Source organism: Loxodonta africana, chromosome 2, assembly GCF_030014295.1.
Source record: "Loxodonta africana isolate mLoxAfr1 chromosome 2, mLoxAfr1.hap2, whole genome shotgun sequence".
Taxonomy (NCBI): domain Eukaryota; kingdom Metazoa; phylum Chordata; class Mammalia; order Proboscidea; family Elephantidae; genus Loxodonta; species Loxodonta africana.
Genome location: NC_087343.1, coordinates 36,300,421 through 36,318,979, shown reverse-complemented (window position 1 = coordinate 36,318,979; position 18,559 = coordinate 36,300,421). Strand labels below are relative to the sequence as shown.

The 18,559-nt window shown below is 40.0% G+C and overlaps 1 protein-coding gene across 1 annotated transcript in view; it reads right to left on the bottom strand.

Moving 5' to 3' along the window:
* Nucleotides 1-1,225: 1,225 nt before the first annotated feature.
* CDH6 (cadherin 6) overlaps nt 1,226-18,559 on the bottom strand; it is a 64,265-nt gene continuing 46,931 nt past the window's right edge. The window contains exons 7-11 of the mRNA XM_023545402.1: nt 13,587-13,723; nt 10,307-10,428; nt 8,081-8,198; nt 7,668-7,919; nt 1,226-1,842 (exon numbers count right to left, since the gene is read on the bottom strand). Coding sequence (XP_023401170.1) covers nt 1,352-1,842; nt 7,668-7,919; nt 8,081-8,198; nt 10,307-10,428; nt 13,587-13,723 — 1,120 coding nt within the window. The 3' untranslated portion in view covers nt 1,226-1,351. The remainder of the gene's footprint in view (nt 1,843-7,667; nt 7,920-8,080; nt 8,199-10,306; nt 10,429-13,586; nt 13,724-18,559) is intronic.

Here is an 18,559-nt window from a genome sequence, read left to right as displayed (position 1 = left end):
AGAAGGACAGGGTGTCAGGTTCAAGGGTGGTAGCTCTTACCTCTCCATTAAACTCTGAGAGCAAGGGCTTGAGTTTTATTTAATTTAGCTTACTCATTCATTTTAGTTGTATAAGAACTATCTGAAGAACATGAATTATCGTACTTCAAACTGCTACTTTCAAGTATATAAGAATAATACTGTTGACATCTACAGGCAAGGAGCTAAAATTGATCTTGGAACAGTACTTCCAAGAGCTTTTTAAACAATTAGACTTATTTGTAATTAGCCTACTGATGTTGAAATGATTTCAAGTGATCTGTGATACATTTGGTGGCCAAAAACTTTAAAATATGCTAAACGTTTCCTTTATTAACATTATTAGCTATCTTCCCACTTCCTTTCATATGGTAAAAATAAAAACCCAGTGCCCTCAAGTCAATTCCTCATATGGTGCAAGGACAAAATTTTGCATGTCCATAAGGTAACAAATTAGGAGTTGGCAATAGAAATAAACTTCCACTAATTTTTTTTGTCATTCTTAAGTGTTACCATTAAATTTGCTTCTCTTCAGGACAATCTTAAAACATTGATGGATTTGATGTTTTGAATAGTAGTTGGTGCCAGGAAAATTCTTAAAGAATAAACAGGATGGGCAAATGTCATTTTAAATTCTTTGCCATTTTAAATACAGGGAAACGGGTAAGAGCCCTGGAACTGGACCGGACTGAGTGGTTTTTCTGGGTCTCACAAGTTTTCCACCTTTGACGGGACACAGTCTCACTGGTTTTCTATTGCTCTCTATTAGTGGAAAATATTTGAATTTCCCTTCTGTGACAGGTTTCCCCCTTACACAGGTTCCAGCTTTCACAGGTTCTCCTGCATATGAAACCCACATCCATATATGGTTTTATAATCTCTTTGTGAGCTGATATGTTCCTCCCTCATTTCTTTTACTGAAATGGACAGTTATACCATTAAAGCACAATTCCTCACCCCATTCTCATGTGAAATGTACAATCAGAGCAGCCACCTGACCTGAGTCAATGTTATGGAGTAAGAAGACCAGGCCAGTGGAACTGAGTGGGTTCCAAACTTGCCTTAGAAGAACTGGGGGAAGCATTGCCCCCATCCACTCCCCTAGCACTGTACCTATTGGACTGCCTTGGTAAACTGGATGCACTAAAAAATAAAAATTTGCCTCTTGGAAGGTCATAAAAGTGTACTAGAAAAAACGTCTCTAACATTTGATCCACACAGACTGTGGCCATTGACTTTTGGAACCGGTAGAAGAGAGTAGTGGATAAATATAAAGAAAGAGCCACTTGACATATCTCAGTGTCGGATAGGAAAAGAAAAAAAAGGCAACATATTAGGAGTCTTTGTCACTGTCCACCCCTCCGTACATATCCGCCAGTTTTTTGAAGCGAGGGCCCCAGTCACTCAGGTAGTCGTAGTCTTGATCTCCATCCACGGTCACCGACTCCAGCGAGCTCAGAGAGTCGGCGACAGAGCCGGTGCCTTCATACGCGTAGGTGGCCAAGGAGTCGTAGGGCGGGGCAGTGGGGTCCGTGTCGTTTTCCTTTAACCTTTGGTTAATGAAATCTCTGACGTCGGTGTTGTCACGAGCTGTTGGAGTCCGTCGGGGTAGAAAAAGGGCTTCGGGCACGATGTCCCTCCGTAATTTGTTGTCCTCTATGGCTTCAGGGTTTCTCAGGGTGCCGATATCAAAGGCCTGGGTGTCCTCCTCACCGCCACCTTCATCATTGTAACTGACGATGTTATCTCTGATGTCCTCTTTGGAAATGATCAAAGGCTCTTTTTTCCGCTGCCGCCTCAGAGCTGCAAACAGCACCACGGTCACTGGAAGCAGAAGGAAAACGGAAAGGGAAGGGAAAGTTAATTTGCCTCCCAATTAACGTTAGGAAGAAACACGGGGCTCCAAAGGGAAGTTTTAAAAGTTCTCTCGAAGACTGCAGACTCAACTTTTATTCCTTTAAAGATGTACTTGTCTCCAAACGTGATCAAACCAGGACTCCAAAACTGGAGTAAATATTTGTGAGAAGTTTACATTTTAAGGAGAGAATAAACCACCACCACATTTTGTCAGCGGTTCCTTCTTGCTTTGAAATGGCAGACTAGTTTCAAGGCAAGGAGAAAATAAAATAAAAAAGCTCCAGCACAGTGCAAATTATGCTGAACACCTCAAATGCTGGTTATAAGGACAAGGCTGGCACCTTGGGGAGTGTGTTGAAAGGTTTGCATAACTCCACCTCAAAAATAACTTTTGCACTCTGCCTTCTTTTAAAACTGTAAAATTAGCTTAAAACCCAAAGTAGAGATGTGAATGTCTGAATCCCTTTCTACATATAAAGAAATATTGCTACAGTTGACACCTGGAGAGACCCAGATAGAGCTCAGGAAGCCATTGTGGACTTCCAGTTCAGCCAATTTGAAGGGGGTAATTCTATACATACCAAATGATTTCTCTTTGAGCTAAACAGAACAAACCATTGAAGTGAGAACTTCTTTTATATTTCAAAGGCTCATGTCCTGGAAATTTGTTACCCAGAATGGTTGTTCTTTTGAGTATTCCTCCTAACTCAAATGACAGAGAAAGCAAGAATTGTATTTAAGTGGCTCGTGGTGTTTCTTAGCACTTGGGCAGGACGTATTTGGCTACCTGCAGAGTAACACATCTACAGATGGACATGGAGCCCTGGTGGCACAGTGGTTAAGAGCTTGGCTGCTAACCAAAAGGTCATCAGTTCAAATCCACCAGCCACTCATTGGAAACCCTATGGGGCAGTAAAAGCGTAGAGACATCTTAGAGAGAGAACAGCCAACGAGGGTGCAAAATGCAGTGGTAAGGTAAGTTTGACCAAAGGAGTTTATCCTGGAAAATGCCAGTTACATCTCTTTATAATCTCACCCATAACATAGTCCAATTTTTATGAGCCATGAAAACTGAATTATTACAATAAGAATTGCCAAATAATGGCTTTTCACTGGGTATGTACATATACACGAGTCACTGGGTGGTGCAAATGGTTAAGCGCTGGACTACTAACCAAAAGGTTGGAGGTTCAAACCCACCAAGAGGCACTTCCAAAGTAAGACCTGGTGACCTGCTTCTGAAAGGCTGCAGCCTTGAAAACCCTATGACGCAGTTCTATTCTGAACACATGGCGTTGCCATGAATCAGAATCCCCTCTATGTCAACTGACAACAACAATGTATATCTACACATATACAGTAATGGATATATGCATGCCCACATGTCTATATATTAGAACTTCAGAGATTATTAGTATCAGCAACCATAATTGGTTATACCCATTAAAAATTTTCTTTGTGCCAAGCACTATGTTAAGCACTTTACATATTGCTGTTGTTGTTAGGTGCTGTTGAGTTGATTCTGACTCATAACAACCTCAAGAGACAAAGTAGAACTGGCCCATGGGATTTTCATGGCTATAATCTTTATGGGAGCAGATCATCAGGCCTTTCTCTCATGGAGCCTCTGGGTGGGTCCAAGCCACCAACTTTTTGGTTAGCAGCCGAGTGCTTAACCATTGCATCACTATGGCTCCTTTACACAGAAATTTCATTTAAATTATCTTAATAGCCCTTTAAAGTTGGTAGCATTATTATAAGTCCATCTTACACAAGACAAAATTGAAGTTTAGAGATGTCACATGAACACACAATTCAAAAGTAGAGATGTGACCAAATCCAGGTTGGTCAGACTAAAAGACCATACTCTTAATGACCATGCTTTGATGCCTGTTTGGATTGTAGAATATTTCTAAAGAATGTGCAATCTTGCCATTTTCAAGAGTATGGTTGTATAGTTGTACGCACTTTTTTGCCACCAGAGAGTATTCTGATGCTCCATTTGCCACCTTCATTCAGAGTATCCATCCATCCATCCATCCATCCATCCATCCATCCATCCATCCATCCATCCATCCATCCCTCCCTCCCTCCCTCAAATGAACAGTTATTTAGTGCCTACTCTGTGCCAGGTACTGTTCTAGGCACTATCCATAAAAAATGGATAAAAAGCCCTGCCCTAAAAGATTTAGGAAGGAATAGAGACAGAAAATAAACAGTGAGCATAATAATTATGGAAATTATTAGAAGGCGATAGGTGGTATGTAAACAAGAAAAGGTAGAACAGAGTAAGGAGAGCGGGGAGTGTTTCTGTTTATGTTGGGAGACAGCGCATGTTTTAGGGGACAGGTTGCAACACTGAAGAAGTGAGATTTGAGGAAAGACATGAGGAGATATCAAGGGAGCTATCTGGCAAACAACGTTCCAGGCAGAGGAAAGAACTAGAGGTGGTCCTGGGTGGGAGTGTGCCGGGGTATTTGAGGAACAGCTAAGAGACTATGTAGCTGGATGAGAGGCAGCCGGGGTACCGGGGAGCTTTGTAAGGCTTTGGGAAGAGGGAGGCCCATAATCTCCCTTTCATGCTGATTTCCAGTGTGACCAATGGAATGAATTTGCAAAACAGATGGTTATAACTAAGGATAGCCTTTGGGATTAGAGAATAGAATCAAGCCAACTGTCTCTCAAAGGATTAAACTCTGATGTACACAAGTTCATTCAGTGATTTAAGGCAAGATAGCAGGCATTTATTACTTCCTAATTCTCCCACAACTTAAACTTCCTGTAGTTTTCCTAGGCACATCTGAAGCGATTTCTTCGAAGTACAATTGTCTAGAAAAGAGAGGCCATATTCAATAACTCAAAGGCATTTATTTCCTGCCTAATTCTTCCACACCTAAAATTGCCTATCTCTCCTTAATTGGCCCCTGCACATCTAAAGAGAATTTCTTGAGAGTATAATTGTCTAAAGGGGAGATCCTTCCTGATGCTAACTTTTAAAAACTGAAAATGTAATTTCTAAGCACATGGAGGAAAAAAAAAATTCTGATAAAGTGATACACTGACAAGATTCCCTCACCAGGAATGGAGCCTCCCTTTTCACTTGCCCCTTGGTGCCAGAGGGCAGCAGTGAGGTTATTTTTGTGTTTGGAGGTACTTGGACAAATTGGTAGAAACTGTGGTGGCGTAGTGGTTAAGAGCGATGGCAGCCAACCAAAAGGTTGGCAGTTTGCATCCACCAGGTGGTCCTTGGAAACTCTATGGGGCAGTTCTACTCAATTTGATGGCCAAGAGATTGGTTTTTGTTTTTTTTTGGACAAATCGGTGCTCAAATCTCATAAAATTAGAAGGCAGCTAGTCATTTGAAAATAGAAGACCTAAGTTAACTTAAATGATTTGACCCTTCTAAGTCAAGTGTTGTTGTAAGGACCGAGTTAATAAATGTGAAAGATTTGCAAACTCTAAATAAAGTGCAGTAAGAGATGGGAGATGTAGTAGCTATTTTTACTGTTGTTTTATTTTTGTAAAATACTAGATGTCACATGATTCACTTTATTGACTGCAGATTTCCTTCTATATCAACATGACTTTCCTTTTCTGAAACACTCTCCTCCACTTTCCTCAACTGTCCCATCGTAATTTTGGGCTCTCCTCCAGCCTGGCAGTTGCCCTGCGTTCCACAAGCTGACAACGGAAGGAGCATGGAAGCACCAAGCCTCTGTGGGGAGAAGACATGGGCTAGGAACTTGTGCAACTTGCCTATGTGTCTTAATGTCTTGAAGCCTCGGTTTTCACAGTTCAGATGCAGATAAATATGTGCCAGAGGGTTCTGAGGATTAAGCGAGAAAAACATTTAGGAAGCCCCTTTGCACGGTGTCCAGCCCACAGTGTGAGCCTCCTAAAATGACACCCCATTTTTCTCTTTTTTGATTAGGTACAGGATTCTGAAGAGACAAGATAAGATGTTGGAGTTAGCGAGGCTAATTAGGACTGATGAGGAGACATCCCTGGTGGCACAGTGGTTAAGTGTTTGGCTGCTAACCAAAAATTTGGTGGTTTGGATCCACCAGCTGCTCCTTGGAAACAACGGGGCAGTTCTACTCTGTCCTTTAGGGTCACTGTGAGTTGGAATCAACTCGATGGCAATGAGTTTGGTTTGCTTTTGAGGAGACAGCAAACTCACTGGAGGAAGGAAATGACAAGGGCAGATAAAGTGAGTTGGTTAGATACAAGAAAAGAGGAAGGAGAAAATGAAATGGGTAGATAGTGAAAGAAAGCAGGAATAAATGTTATCAAATAAGAAACCCTTCCATGGAAGTCCACAGAATATTACCTGAGTACAGTCTTGCCAATCCAGGGCTTCTAAAAAGAACTTTTTTTTTTTTAATGAAAAAGAACATTCATATCCTCCTTTCCCAAAATTATTTTTACAGACTCACACCATTAGAAACGCTGATTTGTCTTTGCACACTGTCAGTTTTTATTTATCTTTGTATCTTAAAATACTTTCCTCAAATCTTAGCTGACAAAGAGAATCATAGTCCTGTAGTTGCGTTTCTAGACTTCCGTTATAATTAGTGAAGTTGATCGGGAATGTGAAGCCCTTAAGCAGGGATCCCTAGGCATGCTCTTCTTGGAGAAATGTAGGTCCTCCTTTATTCTTCTCAGAGCCACTAGGTCTTCATTTTTAAAGACTTTTTTTTTTTTTTTTTCTCCTCCTGTGTAATCCAGGTTAATCCTAATTCATTCCCTTTTTTTTTTCAATTGTGTAGACAAATCCTGGTGGCGTAGTGGTTAAGAGCTATGGCTGCTAACCAAATGGTCAGCAGTTCAAATCTACCAGGTGGTCCTTGGAAACTCTATGGGGCAGTTCTACCCTGTCCTATAGGGTCACTATGAGTCTGAATTGACTTGATGGCAACGGGTTTGTTTTGGGCTGGTTTAGGCAAGCTTTTCAAATCTTGCTTTTATTTTTGAAAGGATTGTCTTAACTAATATTTGATTCCTTAGTTCACAAAGAGGCAAGGGACTGTTCAGCAATTGGAGCTTAACTTGTGTGCTTAATAAAGGGGTTGGGTGTAAAAATTTCATTTGAATTCATCGTTAGATCTTGACTTTCTATGTTATCGTATCCATTTCTTGGTGGGTCCCGGATTTATTTCCTTCATTATAAAAGTTATTTATTATCAAGAGTCTGAGAAATAATAGTCATTATGTATGTGGCCACCAGAGAGCTAAAAAGGCAGTCATTTAAATGGGTAGGTCAAAATAAATTTGCTGAGTTAAAGAAAATTGCAGAGTGTTTGTTTTCCTGTGTAAGAGAGAAAAAGTCATTACACTCCTCTTTCCCCTTTCTCCTTGATCTTTAAACCTTACCTTTGTAGAAAGAGCCTTCATCATATACTCCATGCTCGACAGTTTCCACTTGTTAACATTGACAATGCTTCACCAGATTAAATATTAAACAAGAAATGAAATGACAAGGGCATATTTGTATTGCTCTCCAAGCCCCCTGAGACTCATCCCCACGAATTTTGATAGGCAAGAGATTCTTTTGGAGTAAGGGTTCCCCAGGTAGACGAGGACATGGGCAAGTTTCACATCTGATCACTCTTCAAAGCCATTTTCAAGCACAAACGAATTCAGTAGAACAACACAAAATTCTCAGAATGTAACTCTACTCACCTAGATCAGGCTGTATGCCTTACTGGGGGAGGCGGATAAATCTAGAGTGTCACAGCTACATTGTGTGCCCCTCACCATGGGGAGATGGGATGTAGGGAGAACCAGTTTACCTAGTAGAATCATGATGCACAGAAGGATGGCAACCAGAGCCCCCGTGCTCAGCCCCGTGGGGTGGATGAGGGCCTCCGCATGGCAGGACTGCATGTTTCCGTGGGGGTCACATGCACAGACCCGGACAGTCACTGTCCCAGTGCTGCTTTGGACTGGGTAGTCGTTGTCTGAAATGACCACAGGCAGGAGGTAGGTGCTCATCTCTTGTCTGTTATAGCCATTTTTCCTAGTTAAGATTCCCGCGGTGTTGTCTGGAACCAGAAAGCAAAATGGTGAATGTATGTGGGCACAGCACCACGTGTTGTATCATCCATGATCTGATCTAGACATGATCGGATCTAGACCACCCATTGGATCATCCGTGATCTAGATCTAGACACATAGACAAAGAATGTAACTTGCACTCATTTACCTTTGTTGTCTTGAACAGTGAAGTTCGAGCCATTGGCTGCTTCAGGGGCCAAAGAGAATGAGAATTGGTGCCCACTATAGGGGTCATCCTTGTCAATGGCATGTAGGGTCTGAATCAACTGAAATAAAACCATAAAGCTGCAATAAAGTTCTGCTAACTCAAAAGTATTTCTTATAGTTTTGTAGTAAATTGCTTGATTAAATGATTTTTCATTGTGATTTGAAGAATGGTCGCTTACTCAACAACAAAAATAAAATAAATTCTAAAAAAATGATAGTTTACAAAACTTTACCATATTACACTCTCTGGGAAGAACTGATGGGTTAGAAAATCACAGAGCTGGGATAATCCTTTGTTGGGGGGGCTGACCCGAGCATTGTAGGATGTTTAGCGGCATACCTGGCCTCTACCCACTCAATACCAGTTGTACCCTCCTAGTTGTGAAAATAAAAAATGTCTCCAGACATTCCCATATGTCCCCTGGGGGACAAAATCACCCCCGGTTGAGAAACACTGCTCTAGGCTGATAGAAAGCTTTAAAATATCACAATGCTGTAGGACAATTGACAATGCTGAATTTTACCTGAACCCTGTGATTTTGGAAACAGCAACATTTAAGGAAATCTCCCCACTCTTTGGGTTACAGAAAGCAGCTTGCTGCGAAGAGCTACGCTTCCTCATATGACTTAGGTAAGACTCATAGATGGCTCCTTGTTTACCTCTAAGAAAGCCAGACACAAACCCTCCAAATTCCCATTCTTGGCCTCATAAATGATTAACTGAACTGCTTCTTTCCAATGATCAATCAAAAACAAAATGCTCATTAGGCAAACGTTGGTAAAACTTCTCTCCTTTCCCAGGTCCTTGCATTTTGGCCCACCCTCAGCCAGAGCCAACATACAACCCCTCCTTAAGGGTCCCTCCCTGAAAATAGGCTGGCCTCAGCGTAAAACATTCTCTAATTCACTAACTGATCACACCACCTTTTCATTGTACTTCTTCACACCTGGCTCTTTCTGTTTAGTCTTGCTTCCATGAAAGACAAACTGGTGGTTTTGCCTACCTCTTGAGATGCTTGCTGATCTGATGGTCAGAGTGTTCTCCTTATTGCAACAGATCCCTCTCCCAATGAAATTAATTGTCCCTTTCCTCCTTGCAAACCCTGATGGCCTAGTGGTTAAGTGCTACGGCTGCTAACCAAAGGGTCAGCAGTTCGAATCTGCCAGGCGCTCCTTGGAAACTCTGTCCTATAGGGTCGCTATGAGTCGGAATCGACTCGACGGCATTGGGTTTGGTTTTGGTTTCCTCCTTGCAGTCATCTTTCTTGCTGAATAAAGCCTTTCCTTAGCTGAGTCTGGATTTGTTTATGATTTGACACAGTATCGCAACTTAACAAAATGGAGGCACTATTGGGACAGCTTGTTTAGAATTGCAGCCTTGCCACATACATAAGCCAGCCACTTTCAGAAAAGTTAAAAAGAAAATGAGCACCTAAAACATAGTGGCTTTAGCTACCTACTTTAACACGTGCCTTAACATGCACGTGTATTTTGAGGAACCGTGACATAATTTGGAAACCCTGGTGGTGTAGTGGTTAAGTGCTGCAGCTGCTAACCAAGGGGTCGGCAGTTCGAATCCTCCAGGTGCTCCTTGGAAACTCTAGGGGCAGTTCTACTCTGTCCTATAGGGTCGCTATGAGTTGGAATTGACTCGACGGTACTGGGTTTGGTTTTTTTTTGTAAAATAATTTTTATATCCCTGGCACCTACTTCAGGTGGGAACAAATGGAGAAAGCAGTAAAACATTCAATTCATAAAGATTCTTGTACAAATGGACAAATGTGAATAAGTGAAAATATGAATTATAGGTAATTGTAAAATATATTCTGGGTATTATTTTCATGTATATATGGCAATTAAACCTATCTGCTCACCAATAAATATTTTGTCCAATAAAGCTCCGGCTAATCTATTTTAATGAAAACTTAAGACCGGTTTGGAATCAACATTAGTCTTTTAGACAACGAATTTCCAAGTTCTTAAAAATTGTTTGTTCTCTTATGCAAGTTAAACATTAGTCCTGGTTCTTGTTTATAGTATTAATTTCCTTACCATTCACTTCATAGATAATTAAGAACTAGCTCTCAGCTCTGTGTATCAACTGAATTATTGGAAGAGCTAAATCAATCTGACTGTAAATTTGAATGTGCTTCCTTATGAAACTCACCTGATCTGCCTTTGCTTTTTCACAAACGAAGGTTTCGTAGAATTCAGCAAATTCTGGGGCATTGTCATTGACATCTAGCACTTTAATGTATAGAGGCACTCGGCTGCTTTGCTTTGGATTATCTGCAACATGCCAAAAGAAAGGAAAATGCATTCATGTGTTGACCACTGATTCCCAGTAGGCAGCATGCACGCACTCCTTCATTCTCATTCATTCAATCTAGAGAGTCCCCACCACAGGTTAAGGTGGTCACAAGAAAGTAGAAGTAGACTGTTTGGTACTTCTGGATACACCTGATGAAAATACCTAGGAGACAAAGCTACTGGTGTTGATATAGTAAAAAACAGCTGCATAATGTTGCTGTTGTTGGTTGTTGTCAAGTTAGCTCTGCCTCATGGTGACCCTGTGCACAACAGAGGAAAATATTACCCAGTCCCGGGCCATCTTTGTGACCACTGATATGTTTAAGTTTATCATTGTGCCTATCGTGTCGTGCCCTTCAACCGAGGGCGGTCGTCTTCCAGCATTGTATCAGACAGTACTCTGTTGCGATCCATAAGGTTTTCATTGACGAATTTTTGGAAGTAGATTGCCAGGTCTTTCTCCCAAGTTTGTCTTAGTCTGGAAGCTCTGCTGAAACTTGTCCATCATGGATGATGACCTTGCTCATATTTGAAATACCAGTGGCATAGCTTCCAGTACCATAGTAATGTGCAAGCCACCACAGTATGACAAACTGGTTGGTGGGTAAGACATAATAAACCCTAGAATAACACAAAATAAAGAAAAACTACCCAGGAGAGGCATTCCGAGGCATATTTTAAAGGAAGTCAAAGAAATAGGCAGATGGGAAAACAAAGACAAAAGGAAGGTGATGGGGAGGTAGAGTGGGAGGTGTGCATGAACCCCCAGAAAACCAAAGGATTGCTACTTTCGCGTTTCAGTCTGAGTGCTGAACAAGAGCTAGACATCATACCAAGCACTTTGCTATGTTATCTTATTTAATCCTTACAAACTTTTGAGGTAGATATAGACACTGCCCCATTTTATAGATGAGAACACTGAGGCAGAGAAAAGTTAAGTAATTTATTCAAGTTCACAGAGCTAGTAAATAATGAAGCCTGCATTTGAACTTGGCTCTGCCTGACTCCAAAGCCCAGACTGTTCACCTGGAATAATGATACAGCAGAATCTATGCTTGAAACCTGAGATAAATGAAGTATTTCATTTGTCTCCTATGATAGATTACTGGGGTAGTATGGGAGACAGATTCCTGGTATAAAAATTAGGAGATGGGACCGCTCACCCCACCTTTGTTCATTCACTTCATTCATGTGTTCACTCTACAAATACTCAGTGAGGATCTAATATGTGCCAGCCACTGATATGGGTGCTGAGACACACAGGGAATATCACAAAGATCCTTCTTCCCGGACCAGTAGTCAGTTGCCATTGAGTCGATTCTGACCCTTGGCAACCCCGTGTGTGTCAGAGTAGGACTCTTTCCCAGTGGCTGATTTTTCAGAAATAGGTCACTTAGGTCACCAGGCCTTCTTCTGAGTAAACTCTGGTTGGACTCAAACTTCCAAGCTTTCCATTCGCTAGCAGTGGAGCACATTAACGGTTTGCACCACCCAGGGACTCCCTGCCTCCTGGAGCTTTCTTCTAATAGAGGTAGACAAACTGCAAACTCATACATATAATGTGTCAGCTGGTGGTAAGTGCTATGGAAAAATTAAACAAAGAAGGATGGATATGTTACTTTAAATAGATGAACGGGGACAGCTTCTCTGATGAAATGACATTTACATGGGGACGTGAATGAAACCATGTGAATATTTCTGGCTCTCCAGGTAGAAGAAACAGCAAATGCAAAGTTCCTGGAGTGGGAGCGAGCTAGTCTTAAACAAGCTCTTGGCTTCCGTTACATCAAAGGTAATTAATTAAGAAGTTTGGACAATAAAATTTCTACAGTCCTGTGCAATTAAAATTTTATTCACACTACTCCTCAAAGTTAGAGTTGCTGAAGCTGAACCTTTAAAAGACCTAATCACGAATATTTTCAAATGAGTCATAGAAACATTAAACCTTAAAACAGAAAATTTTAGGCCCAAAGCTTAAAATACTTATGAAATGACTACTTCAGTAGAACATAAATTGGAATGATATCCTCCACAAAAAAGCTTAAATAAATTTCATGATGTTAAGCAAATGGCCCTTATCAGTGAGATATAATTTTGTAATTTTAAAGCTTTTAGTGTGCTCTGTCACTGGTACCCACATCAGTACCTTGCCATAAATTCTGAACAGCAAATTCTTACCCAACCAATTTATAATAAGGCGTCCTTATCATTATCAAAAAGCAATGCTTCTTTTTGCCTGTATTGGTTATGTATTATTCCACTCAGTATCTTTCGACCACTTCAGATCTCATGAGTTACCTTGACAATGAATACAACTGTAATATACCATATGATATAGAGTATTTCAGACTAGATAGCCAAACAGAGCTAAAAATGATAAGGACCTTTAAAACTGAAAACCAAAAAATGAGCTATAATTCAAAAGTCTTCTAAAGAAAACAAAAACAAAAAACTTTTGAACATTATCTTAAAGATTATACTTCTTTTATGCATTTAGATTTACACATTGTGTTTACTGTACACAGTTTTCATTATGTAGAATAATTTTCATTTAAGCCCTCTTTTGCTTTGCCTCAAATTTCAGAAAGACTGCTATGGTAATTCATTCTAAACATTTTATTGGTCACTTGATGGTTTGTATCTCTCACTTTCATGTACCATGAAAAAGTCAAAATTTGTAATTCTTAACTCTAAATATTTTGAAATAGAAATCTTGAGTATGAATATCCAAAAGATTTCTAAATAATGCATGCTTTTTAAAGTATACTTGACCTTCCCACACACAATTTCTAACGTAATTGATTCCATGTTTCAGCTGCCTTTGTAATGCTTTGATTTATAAGGTTTTTGGAATCAATTGCAACACATACAAACTCAATCTCCTTTGTGAGATGTATTTGCATTTTATTGTTTCCAAGCTGCAGAATTTCCACATTTGCCCCTCTAGTTTATGAGTGAACCAACACATGTCTAGAAGAAACATGACTGCAAATTGTGGCCGGGTGCTTTCTCTCAATATGTATCAGGTAGGGTTATCAATACATGGTGACGAGTTTCAGTGGTGCTCCATGAGCCCTTCCTTGGTAGGACAGCCACTCCATCAACCAGGGACAGCAGCGATATTAGGTTGGACTTACTGATTTCAGTTGCTATCACTGTAATGTTGTGCCACAGCAGTGTTTCTCGGTCTAGAAGTTTTGATGTAAAAATCGAACCATTTCCAGAATCAATGTTGAATATTCTGTCCATGTCTGTGTGACGATCGACAGAGTACCTGAAAATGGGAAAAGAATTTAGAAAGAGTTTCTTTGTATTTGCTGCTCTCATGTCTTAAAACTATTCCCAGAATACCTGTTACATTATTTCTTTTCCTCCTTGTAGTGTCTATTTGCATATCTATAATTGAACATTAAACAAAAGACTCTGAGAAATGATTTCTTTACCACTGAGGTCCTAATAGTAAACTTACCAGACAAGTGAGACAATCTTGAGAATCACCACTAACATTTCCTTTTTATATGTAATTTGGATCCGGTTCATGTAGTAATTGTTACATGTTAACTCAAGTTTTTAGACCCTTACAACTTAAATGTGTGTGTGTGTGCATGGCAGGAGAATGTCACAAATCTAAATAATGTTTAACAAAGATCACTAATTGATTGAGCTGCCACACATAGATAGAAGAGGAATAAAAACAGGATTTGGGGAAGATCATCAATTCCATTTTCAGTATGTTGAGCTGAGGAAAGTCCCGAGGGAGATACCTAATCTGAGGGTTAGGATAAAGATCCTGATTGGCAATGTCGATTTGCTACTCAATGTCAAGGGGGAGAAGTGCTAAGGACAGAATCACTCAAAGACCAATGGAAGCACAGAAATCCACAAGGACTAGGAGCATCCCTGAAATAGAGTAGAGACTCAATAAATACTTAAGAAGGGAAATGTCATGGATTGAATTGTGTCCTTCCCCAAAATACATATCACTAAAACTTGGTTAGGCCATGATTCCCAGTATTGTGTGGTTGTCCTGCATTTTGTGATTGTAATTTTATGTTGAGAGGGTTAGGGTGGGATTGTAATACCACCCCTACTCAGGTCACTTCCCTGATCCAAGGTAAAGGGAGTTTCCTTGGGGCGTGGCCTGTAGTGCCTTTCCTCTCTCAAGAGGATAAAAGGAAAGGGAAGCTAGCAGAGAGCTGGGGACCTCATACCACCAAGAAAGCAGCACCAGGAACAGAGCGCATCTTTTGGACATGGGGTCCCTACTCCTGAGAAGCTCCTCAGCCAGGGGAAGATTGAGGACGAGGACTTTCCTCCAGAGCAGAGAGACAGAGAAAGCCTTCCCCTGGAGCCGACAACCTGAATTTGGACTTGTAAGCTACTAGACTGTGTGAAAATAGATTTCTCTTTTTCAAAGCCGTCCACTTGTGGTATTTCTGTTACAGCAGCACTAGATGACTAAGACAGGAAGTTTGGAGAAATCCTAATGAAAGCAAAAGTGGCATCTTAGAAATCAAAGAAGGAAAGTCTTTAACACTGAAAATGATGGAAGACTAGTCAGTTTTGAGAAATGTTTTCCTATTTATAAATTTATCATTAGTTATTGGAATAGCAACTTAAGGGAAAAAAGTATGTGTGTACGTATACACTCTTTAAAATTTTTATTTTGGGGGCCATTAAAGAGCAAGAAATTGCCAGTTTCAGCTGGAGTCTTGAAACTTATATCATGGTAGGAGATTTAAAAACATAGGCTCAGTAGAGATATAATAGAAGGAAATGACCTAAGTTGTCCTACACATGTGGAATTATCATGATTGCTCTAAGAAAAAAAGTGTTAGCAACTTTCAATGGTATATCATCTCTAGGAGTCTATTTCAACTAATTATTTTGGTTTACAATAGAACTAGTGAGTTTTAATAAACAACATAGTTTATCCTAATAAAATTAATTTTTGTCATCTGAAGCAGTTGCTGTTAAGCCAATTCCAACTCATGGCAACCCCATGTATGTCCAAGTAGAACTCCGCTTGACAGGGTGCTCAATGGCCAGTGTGTTCGGAAGTAGGTGGCCAGACCTTCCTCCTGAGGAGCCTCCGAGTGAACTCAAACCTCCAACCCTTCAAGCATGTTAACCATTTGCACCCCCCAGAGACTCCTTTTGTTATCTAAAACCCAGTGCCCCCGAGTCGATTCCGACTCATAGCGACCCTATAGGACAGAGTAGAACTGCCCCATAGAGTTTCCATGTTATCTAAAAAAAAAAAAAAAAAGTTATCTAGCAGGGTCTAAATTATTGTAAGCTATTTAAATCTGATTTTAAAAAGAAGTAATAAAATTCACAAAGGATACGTATATCAAGTTGGGTTGGAATTCATTTTCAATTTATATCAACCTGAGATATTTATTATCACAAGAGTTGAAACATGAAAAATTTGTTGTTTATTTCATTTATGTCATGAATCAACATTTATTAAGAATTTAGGCAGGCGACAACATGGAACTTGATCATCTTTCTTCATTTTTAATTTGAAAATTATGAATATTTATAGCACGTAATTACCAAAAAGGAAATCTCAATCTTCATAGACGTTGTAAGAAATTTATAATTATCTGCATGCATTTTTTTTTCATGAAAAATGTCAAGCTTAAGACATGCTGCTTATTGCTTTTATAAACTGTTACAATTATATACAACAGCAATTTTTTTTCTTTTTCTTTGGCTCTTTTCCTCCTGCTATTGTTTTGAGTTTTACAAGTATTTATATTTTCCCATCAAGTCTTAAAATAGGAGCAAGAGGTAAGGAATTTTTAGTTGAAGGTGGCTTTTGATTTTAAAGAGAAAGTAACTCTTCAGGACATATCAAAATTGTGTATTTTCCCTTTATTGGGAGATTTGAAAATTAGTAGAAAACATAAACGGCCTACATTTGTTTAGGCAAGATGCTGTCACATGAAGCCTTATTTGCTTGTTGCTATTTTTTATTCTTTCCAAAGTAATTCCAATTTACAGTAAAGATACGTACCGTCCAGTCAGATTAATTGTAGACATCACTGATAAGGAACAGAGTAATCAGTCCCAGTGGATTATAGCAGACCATTCTGCTGGGTACCTCTCTCTCCTCACCCCCCACAAGGCTGAATTGTACTCTGTGATTCAATGATTTGTCTTCTAATGTAGCTGAGAGGAGGCAGTCCTTCGGATGGCCCAAACGGCTATAATTACTCCCTCTTCCTTCCCTCCTGCTAGCATCTTTGGGCTTCGGGACAAACCACTGCACTTCCCCCTCTGAAACCTCATGGTTTGTCAAAATAAGCAGTAGGGCTAAAGAGATACAATTCTGCATTGGCACCCCCATGTCTGACTACCCCCCTTTTTGGGAGATCAGACGGGAAAATTTGCAGCGCATTCTGTGCAGTGGAGTATACTACCTACGGAATATAAAACCATGTGGGGAAGATCCTTTGGGTCCTTTGTCCATGCTCAAAGAGAGGGGACACCTGTCGAAGTTTTCCATCCGACATGGACAGCCTTTGAGCCAGGGAGGACCTCGCGATGGAACTTTCCCTGTTGTACACTGTTTTCTGTGAGTAACTAAAATGGCTTTCACTTTTGCCAACACCATGTATGTGTCTCATGTGTACGACTTGATCAGGTTAAATGGACATAACACCCATGGTGTGGCTGGTACCACTGCGTGGAATTCTCATCCCAGTACTCTATATGTACCAAATCTATATGTACCAGGGGAAAGCCTGCAGGAAAAAAACTTCAAAATTAGCTGACAGTCAACTTAGTTTGACAAGCTAGCTTTGTTCTTTCATAAAAAATAAAATAATGCAATGGTATCTACATTAAATAGTATCTGTATTAAAAAAGTAATATAGACATAGAAATATGGCCTAAATTCCCAGAAGACATTATCTCTTTCATTGAAAAACATGTTGACTGAACAAAGAAGTAACCAAATACTCATATCTGTAAACTCTCAGCATTCATGCTTATAAATTGGACTTGACATTGGCTGGCTGAGATTATTTCTTATGCAATTAGAACAAACTCCAAGTGACATAATAAATGTGAAAATACTAAAAATTAATTGTTCTAGGCAAGTGAAAGCCATCATTCATTTTTCTTATTAACAATATTAAATGTAGACAGAGGAACATTTGGTCCATGGAGTTCACTTATGGCTATTGTGGGTTGACTGTAGTCCAATTCAAGGTATTGGTGGATATTCCAGTACAATGATAAAATAACAGACTATTTTCCAATGATTTAAAATTATTCTCTGAGAGTAAGTCATGCTTTTTTTGTGTGTTTTATATGTGGGGCTTGTCATAAGGTTTTCTTTGAACAAAGGATTCAATGGCTAAAAAGTTAGAAAAAGACTGACAGGCTCAAATTCTTTATCTGCAAATATCTAATATTCTCCATGTAGCAGCCAATGGGATCCTTTTAAATATAGTTTTGGATTATTAACTCTTCTATTCGAGTCTCACTAATGACTCCCATTTCAATCAGAATAAACACCCATTGCTGTCATGTCAATTCTGACTCACAGCAACTCTACAGGGCAAAGTAGATCTGCCCATAGGGTTTCCAAGGAGTGGTTGGTGGATTCCGACTGCTGACCTTTTGGTTAGCAGCCGAGCTCTTGACCACTGCACCACTATGGCCCCCTAATCAGAGTAGAATCCAGTTTTTATCATGGCTGACACACCCCTATGTGAGCTGCCACGCTCACCACTCCACCAAACCTTCCTGTTGCCTCTTATGGCTCCCCCTTTGCTCAATTCCTTCCAGCCAAGTAGCCTCCTTGCTACTCCTTGAACATGCTAAGCATGCTCTGGCCTCAGACCTTACTCTTGCTTTTCCTTCTTTTTGGAATGTTCTTACTCCCAGATATCAGCATGACTCCCACCTGCATTTCATTCAAATCTCTACTCAAGTGATTCACCACCAGTGAGGCTAAGCCTGACCAGTGCTGTCTAAAATAGTACCCCAAAGACTCTCTGTTCCCATCTGCTGTTTTATTTTTTGGCTTAGAATTTATTTTCACTGGAATACGGCATACTTATAATATTATAATCATTTATTATCAACGTGCCCT